The sequence below is a fragment of the Pelophylax lessonae genome (genome assembly GCF_965119305.1).
Source record: "Pelophylax lessonae genome assembly, chromosome: 7".
NCBI classification, from domain to species: domain Eukaryota; kingdom Metazoa; phylum Chordata; class Amphibia; order Anura; family Ranidae; genus Pelophylax; species Pelophylax lessonae.
Window position 1 is genome coordinate 228,617,560 of NC_138774.1, and position 15,839 is coordinate 228,633,398.

Here is a 15,839-nt window from a genome sequence, read left to right on the forward strand (position 1 = left end):
CTCCGGGTCACCTAAAAAACAAATGGAAAAATCGCATTTTTTTTTTTTTTAACTTACCTCGTAGAGAATAAAATACTTACCTTACTTCCTTCTTCCTCCCCTCGGCGGCCACGGCCCGTCATCACTTCCTGGCTTTGCAATGATTCCTGGGAGCTGAACGTCATCGCTCCCAGGAATCATTGCGCCTGCACCGTCCCCGACGTCAGTTCCCAGAAGCTGTGGAGGGATGACGCGCGCGCACCGGAAGCGACGGCGGGGCCGGTGCAGTGCATCGTGGGACCGAAGAAGACGGAAGAGGACACAGAAGAGGATCGCACTGGCTTCAAGCTGCCCACACCTGAGATGGCAGCGCTGGACAATACTTTTTCAAGGTAAGTATTTGTCCTAAAAAGGTAAGTGCAACCCGGGACAGATCAGAGGCTAGCCATTGTGGAATGTACTAGCCCTGACTGTCCCGGGGGTATTTTTATTAAAAAAAAGTATTCCAGGGTGGAACTCCGCTTTAAGTGCTGAAGTAATGTCATCGGAACTGCCTGGGATTGGCTGTAAAAACAGAGTATAAAGAAGCTGCTGCAGGTATGTCCACCTGCAAGTGACAAACTTTATACCTTTAACTCTAAAGGGCCATACACACTAAGATTTTCTGAAGACTTTTTCCTTCAGATTTACCTTTTCTATGTAGTGCAAGGGCCTGCCAGATTGCATACAAATTGAAAGTGTTTAGGTTTGACCTCAGATTATATGGTTTTGGTAAGTCTAAAGGAAAAAGTCTTCAGAAAATCTTATAGTGTGTATGGCCCATAACTCTGGCATTTTCTTCAAGATAGCATCTCTTTAGTCTCCTTAAAAACCATAAAGATACATCTAAAACTGGACTCCAAGCATAACGGTGAAACGTAAACTAACCAACTAGGTTTGTAATACTGGTTCCCAAGGAGGTCTAGATTACACCAGCTAGACAGCCTTCTGCAGGTGACCCCACCTTTTCCCATTTGCTATTAAGAAATACAACTTAAACCACCTCTAGCCAATGAAGAACCACCACACTATCAGTATTCGGCTTGCAACCCAACTGACTTAGTCCTCCTCCCTCTGTAGTCGGAGCCCTGCTGTACAGAGGATTAAAAGAACGCCAGTGAAAAAAAAAGCAATCATGCTTCTGTTCTTGTGATAATTTGAAATAAACACGAATCCTTTAATGAACGTGAAACCAGCCATCTTATATCTGCCGGGATTTCTATTTGATGCAACAAATGTTGTAACTCAAAGCAAACAAAAATGTCTCCTACACTCATCTTAATGCATTATACAGAACGATCCGATGGTTTACACTGCCTGCCATCAATAATATGAACCTTCCAACAACGTATTTAAATAAAACTCAGATTAGCTCATGGTAAACTGAAGCTCTAGGCATTGGTGTTTGTTATAAGGGTTACCAAAAAAGATATACAATAACAAAATATAATCTAACATTTAATATAACCTAATATAGATTAGTGTTTCTCAACTCCGGTCCTCAGGGCACACTAACAGGCCAGATTTTAAGTATTACCTTGTGGAGATGCAGACTAGAGTACTGCAATCACTGAGCAGCAAATGATATCACCTGGGATGTATTGGTTTTCTTGCAAACCTGGCCTGTTAAGCCCCGTACACACGTACCAATTGTCGGCCGAACGATCGGCTGTCTTTTGTCCGGTGCTGTCCTGTTGGTTGAAAAGTGCTAAAGACTGCACACGAAATTTGTCGGCCAACAACAGCCGACTGCAGAAGTGATGTCATGTGATGGTTAAATTTCAGTGTGTTTTTTCTTCTCTGAGCATGCCCAGTCTTGCTCATCTGCTGTTTGTCGGCCGAATTCTGTACTGACTGAGGAACAATCGGCCGTTCTGGTGTTGGCCAACAAAAATTTTATAGCCTGCACACCAGATTCTGTTCGGCCGAAAAGTCGCAGTCGGTTGTCAGAAGCATCATACTAACAAGCCGACAATCGGCCGGCGGCCGAATATTTACGGCCGACAATCGCTACGTGTGTACGGGCCTTTAGTGTGCCCTGAGAACCGGAATTGAGACCAATGATATAGATTTTTAAAAATAGTTATATAAATCACCCCCCCCTCAGTTGCCAAACACAGATCGTCTAGTTAACCCCCTTGGAGCCCAAGCCTTTTTCTGACATGTTGCTCACAAGTTAAAATCCGTATTTTTTGCTAGAAAATTAACACTCTGCAACCTATATATTTTTATTTATTTATGTATAGCAGAGACACTAGAAAAGAAAATGGCCATCGTTTCAATATTTTTTGTCACACAGTATTTGCACAGAGGTCTTTCAAATGCAATATTTTGGGAAGAAATGCACTTTTTTTTTTTTTTAATGAAAAACAAAGTTAGACCAATTTTTTTGTATAATGCGAAATATGATGTTTAAACCGAGTAAATAGCTACCCAACATGTATCTCGTGGAATGGTGACAAAATTCGGTACTTAAAAATCTTCATAGGGACTCTTAAAAAAAAATGTAACGGTCACCTGTTTAGAGTTACAGAGGAGGTCTAGTGCTAAAATCTCTCTTGGTCTAATGAGCGCATCGATACCTCAGATGTGGTTTGAACACAGTTTACATACGAGGGCGCGACTTGCATATGCCTTCGCTTCTGCGCGTAAGCACAAAGGGACAGGACGCTTTACATTTTTTTCTTAAAAATTTTTATTTTTACACTATCCATAAAAAAAAAAAAAAAAAAAAAAAAAAAAGTTTTTTTGATCACTTATTGCTTTCACAAGGAATGTAAACAGGCAGTGACAGGTGCTCTTTATGGAGGGATCTGGGGGTCTAAACCCCAAACTCCCTCCTTTGCACTTAAAAGGATTCAAAAACGGCACGTTTGGCTTTGACGTCCGCTCCTTGTAATGACAGCCAAGCGGCTGCTCAGCTCCATTGGTTGTTATTACAAGAAAGCGAACTGTTCTAAACAACGATATTAGGGTGATGCCTCTAGCTTCAGGCATCACCCCAGTACAACCCCCCCCCCCCCCCCATCAGCCCTGGCCGCATATTTGTGTTCCGTCAACGTTAAGGGGTTAAAGTGTTACTGAACTCAGGAGCCTGCATTCACTATATCTGGTCTCCCAAAGTACACAGAACATGGAAATGTAATTATTTTGGTAAATATGAACCGCTAAAACTACAATTTACATCAAACTGAGCATGTGCGGAGTGACTCCAAAGGCTCTGTTCTATTAGCAGATTGATGACAGTGAAAGGGAAGGACTAGAGAAGACAGGATCAAACAGCCTTTTCACACAATGCAGAGGAATAACCCGTTTAGGTTCCACAGTGAGTATAACAAGAATGCTTTACTGCATACATAGACTGATTTTACTGTTGTGGGTTTAATTTACTTAACTACTTCAATACAGTGCACTTCACCCCCTTCCTGTCCAGGCCAATTTTCAGCTTTCAGTGCTGTCACACTTTGAATGACAATTGCGTGATCATGCTACACTCTACCCAAAATAAATTATCTTTTTTTTCCCCCACACAAATAGAGCTTTTGGTGGTATTTAATCACCGCTTTACTTTTTAATTTTTTGGAAGAAACAAGTCTTATTTTCTGTGAGTAAATTTTGAAAATGTTTTTTTTTTCCTTCACTGATGTGTGCTGATGAGGCGGCACTGATAGGCTGAACTGATGAGGAGATACTAATATGCCACAACTGATAAGCGGCACTGATGAGCAGCACCATCAGTGCCCATAGTGCTGCCAGTCAGTGCCTAGATGAGCAGGCACTGATGGGCACTGACTGGCATCACTATGGGCACTGATTGGCACTAGTTTTCACTTTTTTGTATTTAGGGCACCGATGATCAATGCCCTGGTTACCTGTCCTAGTCTCCCCTGTGAGAAGGAGACACTGATTGGGTCTTCGTCTCACACTGACAGTGCGAGGTAAGGAGAGCCGATAAACGGCACTTCCTCATTTACATGTGACTGGCTATGATTGGACACAGCCGATCACATGGGTAAAGAGCCAGATCATTGGCTGTTAACCAAGATCGGGATTGTGCCATTTCCTAGTAACACGGCGCAGTCACAATCGCCGCTCCACGTGCCCGCCCCCCCCCCCCCCCCAGGCGCACACACACACACACACACGAGAGGCTGTTCTGGTGTGCAGTCATACGACGGCATCCCAGAACAAGAGCTGCACCGCTCCGCCGTCATTGGACGGTGGGCGGGCAGTATGTGGTTAACAGAGAATAGAGCTGCACGATTAATCGTAACAGAATCGAGATCGCGATTCACTCCCCCTGACGATCTTAACATGACACTTGCTCGATTCTTTACATAGCTACGAGGGAGCAGCTGTCAAAAAAAAAAAAAAAAAGCCTATCAGCATTAGTCTCCCACTGAACTGTAAACACAAATGATTACATTGTATCTTTTCTTTCCCTCTGCCGGAGGAAGGAAATTTAACCTCTTAAAGACTAAACCTTTTTCCTACACTTGTTGCTTGCAAGTTAAATCAGTTTATTTTTCCTAGAAAAGTAGTTGGAACCCCCAAACATTTATATATTGTTTTTTTAGCAGAGACCCTGCAGAATAAAATGGTGATTGTTGTAAATTGTGTCACACTGTATTTGCGCAGCAGTCTTTCAAACGCAATTAATACACTTTAATGAATAAAAAAAATAAAAAATAAATAAAACAAACTGTAAAGTTATCCCAATTTTTTTTATAATGTAAAAGATGTTACACAGAGAATCGTGATCTTTATTCCAAGCAAAAAAATTGTGATTCTCATTTTGGCCAGAATCGTGCAGCTCTAACAGAGAAGCGATCTTAAAGCAGCATTAAACCAAAAGCTAAAGCAGTCATATTGCAGCTTACCAGATGCATTAAATGCGTTGGCTGCATTCGCTTTTTTTAGGCTTTTTCCCCGTTTTCACCTGGTGATCTGGTCATTAACATACCTCCATCAGCAAGACCACTCTGGATGAAGGAGCAGATTTAGGGGGGAGGGGGGGGTTAGTGTATCTAAATCTGCTAGTCCATCTAACAAAATTAAAGCCAAAATCCAGCTCACACTAACCAGTTACAGCAAACCAATTATTTTCCTTTTTGGGTTAAAGGTTTAACATAAAAGCGATCATTGTAATAACCCCTGCCAGTGGTGGTTTGTCCCATTCCTGTAAACTGATACAGTCTGCTGGAGTTTGTCCTTTTGCAAAATAGACTCTGGCTGGATCAGATTAAAATAGGAGAGCCTAAAAAAATAAATAAATAAAATTAATGCAGCCATCACATAAGAACTGGTAATAACAGCTTGAGTTTGGGATTAAGGCCCCATGCACACGGGAAGTTTTTAACGCCGCTGTAAGCAGCGTCAGGCGTTTTCTTTTTGCAGCCTAAAAACGCCCCTCCATGTTATTCTATGGCCTCATGCACACTCAGACGTTTTTGAGCTGTAAGTGGCCTAGGCGTTTTTAAGCTGCAACAAGAACCCACGACCTGCGCGTTCTGAGGACCAGCGTTACAGCGTTAAAAACGCCTGACGCTGCTAAAAGCTGAATAACTTTGCTATAACGTTGCTTAACGTGCGTTAAGCCACGTTATACGTTTTTTTTTCTTCCATTCAAAATCAATGGTTCCCTATGGGAGCCTATTGATTTGAATGGAGTTCGCACCGCAACACCGCAAGTCGGATCCGACTTGCGGAGTTACTTGCGCTGTGGGAATCTTGAGGGGGAACTCCACGCCAAAATGGGAAAAAACGGCGTGGGGGTCCCCCCCAAGGTTCCAAACCAGGCCCTTCGGGTCTGGTATGGAATTTGAGGGTAGCCCCATGCCGAAAAAACGGCGTGGGGTCCCCCCCAAAATCCATACCAGACCCTTATCCGAGCATGCAGCCCGGCAGGCCAGGAAAGGGGAGGGGACGAGCGAGCGGCCCCACCCCCCCCTGGACCACACCAGGCCACATGCCCTCAACATGGGGGGGGTGTTGGTGCTTTGGGGCAGGGGGAGCTCTGCACCCCCCACCTCAAAGCACCTTGCCCCCATGTTGATGAGGACAAGGGCCTCATCCCCACAACCCTGGCCGGTGGTTGTGGGGGTCTGCGGGCAGGGGGCTCATCGGAATCTTGAAGCCCCCTTTAACAAGGGGCCCCCCAGATCCCGGACCCCCTCCCTATGTGAATGGGTATGGGGTACACTGTACCCCTACTCATTCACCACATAAAAGGAAGTGTATGGAAATAACGACAAGAGACGTTTTGGTAAGTTTATTAAAAATCTTCATCCGACTCTTCTTGTCTTCTCCTCTCCGGGGTCTTCTGCTCTTTTGCTGTCCGCCCTTCTTGTCTTCTCCTCTCCGGGGTCTTCTGCTCTTTTGCTGTCCCCTCTTCTTGTGTTCTTCTCTCCGGGGTCTTCTGCTGTCCACTCTTCTTTTCTTCTCCTGCTGTCCACTCTTCTTTTCTTCTCCTCTCCGGTCTTTTGCTGTCGGCTCTTCTTCCTCCGGTCCTCCTCCGACGACGTCTCCGGTCTCTGCAGCTTATTATATAGCCATTAGGGGCGGGGCCTCCCGATGAAGTCAACGGGAGGCCCCGCCCCCTCACGTCACAGATGACGTCATCTGTGACGTGAGGGGGCGGGGCCTCCCGTTGACGTCATCGGGAGGCCCCGCCCCTAATGGCTATATAAGCTGCAGAGACCGGAGACGTCGTCGGAGGAGGACCGGAGGAAGAAGAGCCGACAGCAAAAGACCGGAGAGGAGAAGAAAAGAAGAGTGGACAGCAGAAGACCCCGGAGAGAAGAACACAAGAAGAGGGGACAGCAAAAGAGCAGAAGACCCCGGAGAGGAGAAGACAAGAAGGGCGGACAGCAAAAGAGCAGAAGACCCCGGAGAGGAGAAGACAAGAAGAGTCGGATGAAGATTTTTAATAAACTTACCAAAACGTCTCTTGTCGTTATTTCCATACACTGCCTTTTATGTGGTGAATGAGTAGGGGTACAGTGTACCCCATACCCATTCACATAGGGAGGGGGTCCGGGATCTGGGGGGCCCCTTGTTAAAGGGGGCTTCCAGATTCCGATGAGCCCCCTGCCCGCAGACCCCCACAACCACCGGCCAGGGTTGTGGGGATGAGGCCCTTGTCCTCATCAACATGGGGGCAAGGTGCTTTGAGGTGGGGGGTGCAGAGCTCCCCCTGCCCCAAAGCACCAACACCCCCCCATGTTGAGGGCATGTGGCCTGGTGTGGTCCAGGGGGGGTGGGGCCGCTCGCTCGTCCCCTCCCCTTTCCTGGCCTGCCGGGCTGCATGCTCGGATAAGGGTCTGGTATGGATTTTGGGGGGGACCCCACGCCATTTTTTCGGCATGGAGCTACCCTCAAATTCCATACCAGACCCGAAGGGCCTGGTTTGGAACCTTGGGGGGGACCCCCACGCCGTCTTTTTCCCATTTTGGCGTGGAGTTCCCCCTCAAGATTCTCATAGCGCAAGTCGCCCCGCAAGTCGGATCCGACTTGCGGTGTTGCGGTGCGACCTCCATTCAAATCAATAGGCTCCCATAGGGAACCATTGATTTTGAATGGAAGAAAAAAAAACGCTGCTAAAAGCAACATGGCAAAACGTGCAATAACGCCAATGGAAAAAGCTACTGAAAGCACGTTTTTACAGCTGCTTTTTCCGGCGTCAGAACTAACTTTGACGTACGTTTTTTCTAACGCCCCGTGTGCATGGGGCCTAATACTGCTTTAGATGCCTGCTAAACCAAAAAACACACATTCCGGAAATTCTATGTTCCTGGCATACGTTTGTGTACATGAGCACCAACAGAAAATGAACAGCCGATACGTGATGCCCAGGTATCACCAACACGTTTCAACCACCCAGGCTTACGATCAAGAGAATTAAACGCATCGGTGAAGGTAGTTCCTAGCCAGGAACCAGTTATTTGACAGGCTTCTGGCAGAAGGCTGTACATTCCACCTTTGGCTCCCAGTTGCAGAATACACCCGTTTTCTATGCTATACGGGCAAAAGCACCCATGTGCATTAGCAGTTATTGTCAACAAAACCTGATTGGGTCCTAGTGTCAGACCCAGCCGTCTCCATGCAACAAAGTTCATTCTCAGCAGGTGGGTGTGCTGGTGGTGACTACACAATCTGAAGTGTTAATTAAATCCAGAGTGAACGGGCCTCAAGGAGAACCTGCGCAGAAAGAAACTGGTAGGCTGCAGTTTCCGACCTTTCTGAAACTACCATTCGTCCGAGTATCAGTTCAATCCAGTGGTTTTAATATTTTCTGGGTGATTGACCAAGAACAATTATGCGGATGGGCTCACTATGACCCCCTCACTGCGTACATCTTCCAGGTCAGTGGCTAAATTTATTACAGCTAGAAAACAAGCAGCATTTTTAGGTGGTCGGCGAGCAAAAGGTCCTTCAGTACTGTATTCCTTTAATTCTGTACTGTAGGACACAACTCCCAAGAGCTGGGGAAAAATATATAATATACAGGTGCATCTCAAAATTAGAATATCAAAAAGTTATTTTCAGTAATTCAATTTAAAAAGTGAAACTCATTTTATATAGATGTGTTACACAGTGATACATTTCAAGCAATTCTTTAAGAATTATGGCTTATAGCTAGTAAAAACCCAAAATGCAGTATCTCAGAAAATTAGAGATTACATAATACCAATAAAAAAAAAAAAAAAAAAAAAAAAAAAAAAAAAAAATTTCCATATACAGAAATGTTGGCTTACTAAAATGTCCATGTACAGAGTCCAGTATACACTCACATTTGGTCGGGGCTCCTTTTGCATGAAATTACTACATTAATGTGGCGTGGCATGGAGGCGATCCACCTGTGGCACTGCTGAGGTGTTCTGGAAGCCCAGGTTGATTTGATAGCAGCCTTCAGCTCATCTGCATTGTTGGGTCTGGTGTCTCATCTGCTTTATTGACAATACCCCACAGATTCTCTATGGGGTTTAGGTCAGGCGAGTTTGCTGGCCAAGCACAGCGATGCCATGATCATTAAACCAGGTATTGGTACTTTTGGCAGTGTGGGCAGGTGCCAAGTCCTGCTGGAAAATGAAATCAGCATCTCCATAAAGCTGGTCAGCAGAGGGAAGCTTGAAGTGTTCTAGAAATTCCTGGTAGAGAGCCGCGCTAAATTTGGACTCCATAAAACACAGCGGACCAACACCGGCAGATGATATGGCTCCCCAAATCATTACTGACTGAAAAATTTTGAATTTAAATTTGGAAATCAAGATCCCAGAGACTGAGTGGAGAGGCACAGAATCCAAATTGCATGAGGTCCAGTGTGAAGTTTCCACATGGGATAATACATATACACACAGTATCTCACAAAAGTGAGTACACCCCTCACATTTTTGTAAATATTTTATTATATCTTTATGTGACAGCACTGAAGAAATGACACTTTGCTACAATGTAAAGTAGTGAGTGTACAGCTTGTATAACAGTGTAAATTTGCTGTCCCCTCAAAATAACTCAACATAGCCATTAATGTATAAACCAATGGCAACAAAAAGAAGTACACCCCTAAGTGAAAAAGGTTTTCCAGCACTGCCTTAACCCTCTTGGGCATGGAGTTCACCAGAGTTTTACAGGTTGCCACTGGAGTCCTCTTCCACTCCTCCCCATTATGACATCACAGAGCTGGTGGATGTTAGAGACCTTGCGCTCCTCCGCCTTCTGTTTGAGGATGCCCCACAGATGCTCAATAGGGTTTAGATCTGGAGACATGCTTGGCCAGTCCATCACCTTTACCCTCAGCTTCTTTAGCAAGGCAGTGGTCATCTTGGAGGTGTGTTTGGGGTCATTATGTTGGAATACTGCCCAGCGGCCCAGTCTCCGAAGGGAGGGGGATCATACTCTGCTTCAATATGTCACATCACATGTTTGCATTCATGGTTCCCTCAATCAACTGTAGCTCCCCAGTGTCGGCAGCACTCATGCAGCCCCAGACCATGACACTCCCACCACCATGCTTGACTGTAGGCAAGACACACTTGTCTTTGTACTCCACCTGGTTGCTGCCACACACGCTTGACACCATCTGAACCAAATAAGTTTTTCTTGGTCTCATCAGATCACAGGACATGATTCCAGTAATCCATGTCCTTGGTCTGCTTTTCTTCAGCAAACTATTTGTGGGCTTACTTGTGCGTCATCTAGAAGAGGCTTCCTTCTGGGACAACAACCATGCAGACCAATTTGATGCAGTGTGCGGCATATGGTTTGAGCATTGACAGGCTCACCCCCCCACCCCTTCAACCTCTGCAGCAATGCTAGCAGCACTCATACATCTTATTCCCAAAGACAACCTCTGGATATGGTGCTGAGCATGTGCACTCAACTTCTTTGGGCGACCATGGCGAGGCCTGTTCTGAGTGGAACCTGTCCTGTTACACCACTGCATGGTCTTGGCCACCATGCTGCAGGTCAGTTTACGGGTTTTGGCAATAATCTATAGCCTAGCCCTAGGCCATCTTTATGTAGAGCAACAAGTCTTTAAGATCCTCAGAGAGTTCTTTGCCATGTTGAACTTCGTGACTAGTATGACATAGTGAGCAATAACACCAAATTTAACACACCTAATCCCCATTCACACCTGAGACCTTGTAACACTAACGAGTCACATGACACTGGGGAGGGAAAATGGCTAACTGGGCCCAATTTGGACATTTTAACATAGGGGTGTACTCACTTTTGTTGCCAGCGGTTTAGACATTAATGGCTGTGTGTTGAGTTTTGGAGGGGACAGCAAATTTACACTGTTATACAAGCTGTACACTCACTACTTTACATTGTAGCAAAGTCTCATTTCTTCAGTACTGTCACATGAAGAGATAATAAAATACTTACAAAAATGTGGGAGGGGTGTACTCACTTTTGCGAAATATAAATATATATTTTACACACAGTGCATCCGGAAAGTATTCACAGCACTTCACTTTTCCACATTTTGTTAGGTTACAGCCTTATTGCAAAAATGGATTAAATTCATTATTATCTTCAAAATTCCACAAAAAATATCCCATAATGACAACGTGAAAGAAGTTGGTTTGAAATCTTTGCAAATTTATCAAAAAAAAAAAAAATAAATAATTCTAAAGTACATTAGTATCACAGCCTTTGCTCAATACTTTGTTGAAGCCCCTTTGGCACCAATTACAGCCTCAAGTCTTGATTATGCTGCTACAAGCTTGGCACACCCATTTTTGGGCAGTTTTTCCCTTCTTTGCAGCACCTCTCAAGCTCCATCGGGTTGGATGGGAGGCATCAGTGCACAGCTATTTTCAGATCTCTCCAGAGATGTTCAAATTAGACTAAAGTCTGGGCTCTAGCTTGGCAACTCAAAGGACATTTATAGAGTTGTCCCATAGCCACTGTTATCTTGGCTTTGTGCTTAGGGTCGTTGTCCTGTTGGAACATGAACCTTGGCCGCAGTCCGAGGTCCAGAGCGCTCTGGAGCAGCTTATCAGGGATTTCTCTGTACATTGCTGCGTTCATCTTTCCCCCGGTCCTGACTAGTTTCCAAGTTCCTGCCACTGAAAAAATATCCCCACAGCATGATGCTGCCACCACCATGCTTCACTGTAGGGATGGTATTGGCCAGGTGATAAGTGGTGCCTGGTTTCCTCCAGACATGATGCTTGCCATTCAGGCCAAATAAAAAACCCTTATCAGACCAGAGAATTGTTTTTCATGGTCAGTCCTTCAGTTGCCTTTTAGCAAATTCCAGGTGGGCCGTCAAGTGCCTTTTACTGAAAAGTGGCTTCCATCTAGCCGCTCTACCATACAGGCTTGAGGCTGCAGAGATGGTTGATCTTCTGGAAGGTTCTCCTCTCTCCAGAGAAACCATGGAGCTCTGTCAGAGTGACCATCGGGTTCTTAGTCACCTCCCTGACTAAGGCCCTTCTCCCCCGATTGCTCAGTTTGGCCATGCTCAGTTTGGCCAGGCGACCCGCTCTAGAAAGTCCTTGCGGTTCCAAGCTTCTTCCATTTATGGGATGATAGAGGCCACTGTGCTCATTGGGACCTTCAATTCTGCAGAAATTTTTGTACCCTTCCCCTCGATACAATCCTTTCTACGGTCTACAATTCCTTGGACTTCATGGCTAAATAAAAGGATTATTAATATTTTGTTGAGAATCATTTACTGGCAATTACTGCCTGAAGTCTGGAACCCATGGACATTACCAAAGACTGTTTCTTCCTTTCTGGCGCTTTGCCAGACTCTAACTGCAGTTGTCTTCCCTTTGTGGGTCTTTCTGCCTTTAGTTTTGCCTTCAGCTAGTAAAATGCATGCTCAAATGGGTTGAGATCAGGTTACTGACTTGGCCATTGCAGAATATTCCACTTTCCCTTCAAAAGCTCCGGGGTTACTTTTGTGGTGTGTTTTGGATCATTGTCCGTCTGTACTGTGAAGCGTCGTCCAATCAACTTTGCTGCATTTGGCTGAAACTGGGCTGACAGTATACTGCATCTCTAAACACTGCAGAATTCATCCAGCTGCTTCGGTCTCATCAATAAACACCAATGACCCAGTGCAACTGGAAGCCATGCATGGCCACATGCCATCACACTGCCTCCACCATGTTTTACAGACGACATTGTGTGCTTTGGATCATGAGCTGTTCCAAGCCTTCTCCACCCTCTTTTCTTCAAGTCATTCTGGTAGAGTTTTAGTTTCATCCGCCCAAAGAATGCTTTTCCAGAACTGGTCCGGCTTTTTTAGAAGTTTTCGGAAAAGTCTAATCTGGCTTTATTATTCGTCAGGCTTACGCATGGTTTGCACCTTGTGGTGAATGCTCATTTGTATTTGCTCTAGTGAGGTCTTTTGATTGTAGACCTTGAGAATGATATGCCCAACTCCTGGAGAGTGTCCTACTTGTCTGGATGTTTTAAATGGGTTTTTTTTTTTTTTACCATAGAGCAAATCCTGCGATCCGCCACTGTTGTCTTCAGTGGACGTCCAGGCCTTTTTGAATTGCCGGGTGAAATCATGAGAGTTCAGCCAAACTCGCACAATTTCAAAAACAGCCTCAGTGTGAACCTGGGCTTAGAGATGCAATTCCTAAACCCTTCCTCTGATTTGGATGTACATCCTCTCAAATTAAACCCGAGTGCGTGCACTGTCAGCCCATATCCATTATATAACTATAGCTTGAATATGTACTAGAGCTGCTTGATTTAATAGTTCACTCACTCACTGCCGTCAAAATCCTCCAAACAATTAGCAACATTGCCAAGGCTGCAAGGTAACAAACAATGTATCATTTCATTCTTTTAGATCAGAGGAATGAATGTCCGCAAGTAAGGGCAGTTTAACCTCTTCAAGACTAAGCCTTTTTCTGACACTTGTTGCTTACAAGTTAAAATCAGTTTTTGCTAGAAAATTACTTCGAACCCTCAAACATATACATACACACTTTTAGCAGAGACCGTAGAGAATAAAATGGTGAATAATGCAATATTTTAGGTCACACTATTTGTGCAACAGTCTTTTAAAAGCAATTTTTGGGGGGAAAAAAAAAAAAAGCAATAAACCGTAAAGTTAACCCAATTTTTTGTTTAATGGAAAAAAGATGTTACGCCGAGTATTGTGAATCTTTATGCCAAGCAAAAAAAGGAAATAAAATAATCAATTCTCATTTTATCCAAAATCGTGCAGCTCTACTAAATACCTGAAAAAAAAAAAAAAAAACTAAAAAATTGTGCCTGCAGCAAGATCTGACATAAAATACTTTTAGAAATGTAAAGTTTTTCTACTTTTCCTCTTTTACCTGTTCATGCGATTGCTTTGCAAGGAAGGAAATTTTCACTTGCTTCACCGCAGGTGGTGATTTAACTTTGCATACAAGAAAACAAAATGCCTACAAATGTTCGGTTGGTGGAAGTTAGCAGAACTTCACCTCATTCACCAAGATAAGGTAAATACTCTTGCAAAGTTAAGTCAATTTTTGGTAAATGAACCCCATAGTTGGGGCTTACACAGGACCAAGGACTTACTAGGTGACAGAGGCTGGATGTCTCATGCCTTACCATACCCTGAAATACAAGGCTTTTCCAACAGCTGCAACTAATGACGACATCACTGAGTGACGAAACGCGCAAGGCGGGACTGGGACACATGACGTAAGCACGCTGACAAACCGCGGTTCTTTGAATTTGGATTGGTTATATGCTTTTATCTTTCATTTGCTTGTAAATACAATACTTTTAATAAATGGCTACTGGTTAAGATGTACTACACTACTCCAGCTGGTTCTTCACTTGAGGTGATTCGTCTATGTGTGCACGGGGAGGTGTTTGTGCCATCGTCTTCCCATTGGATTGAATTAGTCACATCACAGCTACTTCTGGAATCTGTTTACATACAGAATCTGCTGTTATTGACCTCTCCATCAGTGAGGGTCAATTCTGGTTGGTAAAGAGTCCGCCTTATTTCCACGTGGTGTATTTGAACTCATTCTTTCCACAGGTGTTTGGAAGAGCTTCATCCCTCTTACTATGGACTTTTTTTTTTTTTTTTTTTACTATATATATATATATATATATATATATATATATATATATATATATATATATATATATATATATATATATATATATATATACACACACACACACAATATATATATATATATATATATATATATATATATATATATATATATATATATATATATATATATATATATATATATATATACCCCTGCACAGCGCCCGCGCCAAGACCCCTGCACAGCGCCCGCGCCAAGACCCCTGCACAGCGCCCGCGCCAAGACCCCTGCACAGCGCCCACACCAAGACCCCTGCACAGCGCCCACACCAAGACCCCTGCACTGCGCCCACACCAAGACCCCTGCACCCTTGCCAACGCCTACTCCATATGCAGAGATGAGCTGCATTTGTCAGTTCTCCAAGCACCCCCAAATCTCATCACTAGATAACAAAGACCCCCACCCCCCCCCCCCCCCCCGGTAAAACAAACAAACAAATCTACATGGTGTGTGCCCTTTTCCTTAGTGGTATACACATTGATATTACACGCAGCCCCCCCCCCCGGTGGGTGTCACTCACATCCTCTCCTCTGCTGCAGACGGTCACATTGATGGGGGATCCATATCTTCTGCAGTCTGGTCTGTGTCAGTTCCCGGAGCCGTTCCGCCATCTGCTTCTCCTTCGTAATCCTCCCCGTCTCTGACAGAGCGGAGTCCGTGTCCCGACTGTGCATGGCCAGCTGTGCTTGCCTGGGGTCACCCGAAGTGTCACCTGACCTGGCCGTGTCCTGTGTGTGGATCGGAGCGTGCACAGACCGCGATCTCCTTCCACCGTACAGGAGGCTGCCAGAGGGGGCGGGCCGAACTGAAGGAAGGTGAGACACACCCCTCATCTTCTACTGGAAGAGCTTCCAGGAGGGGGCGGGATGGAGGACAGACACACCCCCATCTCCTTCTACTCTACAAAAGACCGAAGAGGGGAGGGACGACCTGAAGGTGAGACAAATCCCTCATCTCCTGTACTAAAAGGCTGCCGGAAAGGGGCGGGATCGCGGGAGGAGACACCCTCCTATTCTGTACTAGAGAAGCTGCTATAGGAGGTGCCGCGGGAAACTGAGCCACACCCCCATAACCTTCTGTTGTTACTAGATGGCTGCCAAAAGGGCGGTGATACTCCAGGAAGGTGAGCCACACCCCTCCTGATCAATAGGAGCGCCGCAAGGGGAGGTAACAGGAGGTGGAGGGTCCGCGGGAGGAGAGCCACACCCCCTCTCCTCTTGTACTAGA

General features: G+C 45.0%; 1 protein-coding gene across 3 annotated transcripts in view; it reads right to left on the reverse strand.

Annotated features, from left to right (window-relative positions):
* Positions 1-15,839, reverse strand: part of PFKFB1 (6-phosphofructo-2-kinase/fructose-2,6-biphosphatase 1) — a 141,004-nt gene that overhangs the window by 76,541 nt on the left and 48,624 nt on the right. Inside the window, exon 1 of one of the 3 annotated variants that reach the window (XM_082263670.1) lies at positions 15,133-15,418. The exons of 1 other annotated variant lie outside the window; for it this stretch is intronic. In XM_082263670.1, the coding sequence (XP_082119796.1) occupies positions 15,133-15,286 (154 nt within the window). In that variant the 5' untranslated portion in view covers positions 15,287-15,418. Of the gene's footprint in view, positions 1-15,132; positions 15,419-15,839 lie in introns of those variants that run through there. One more of the 3 variants, XM_082263669.1, reaches the window with a different exon arrangement.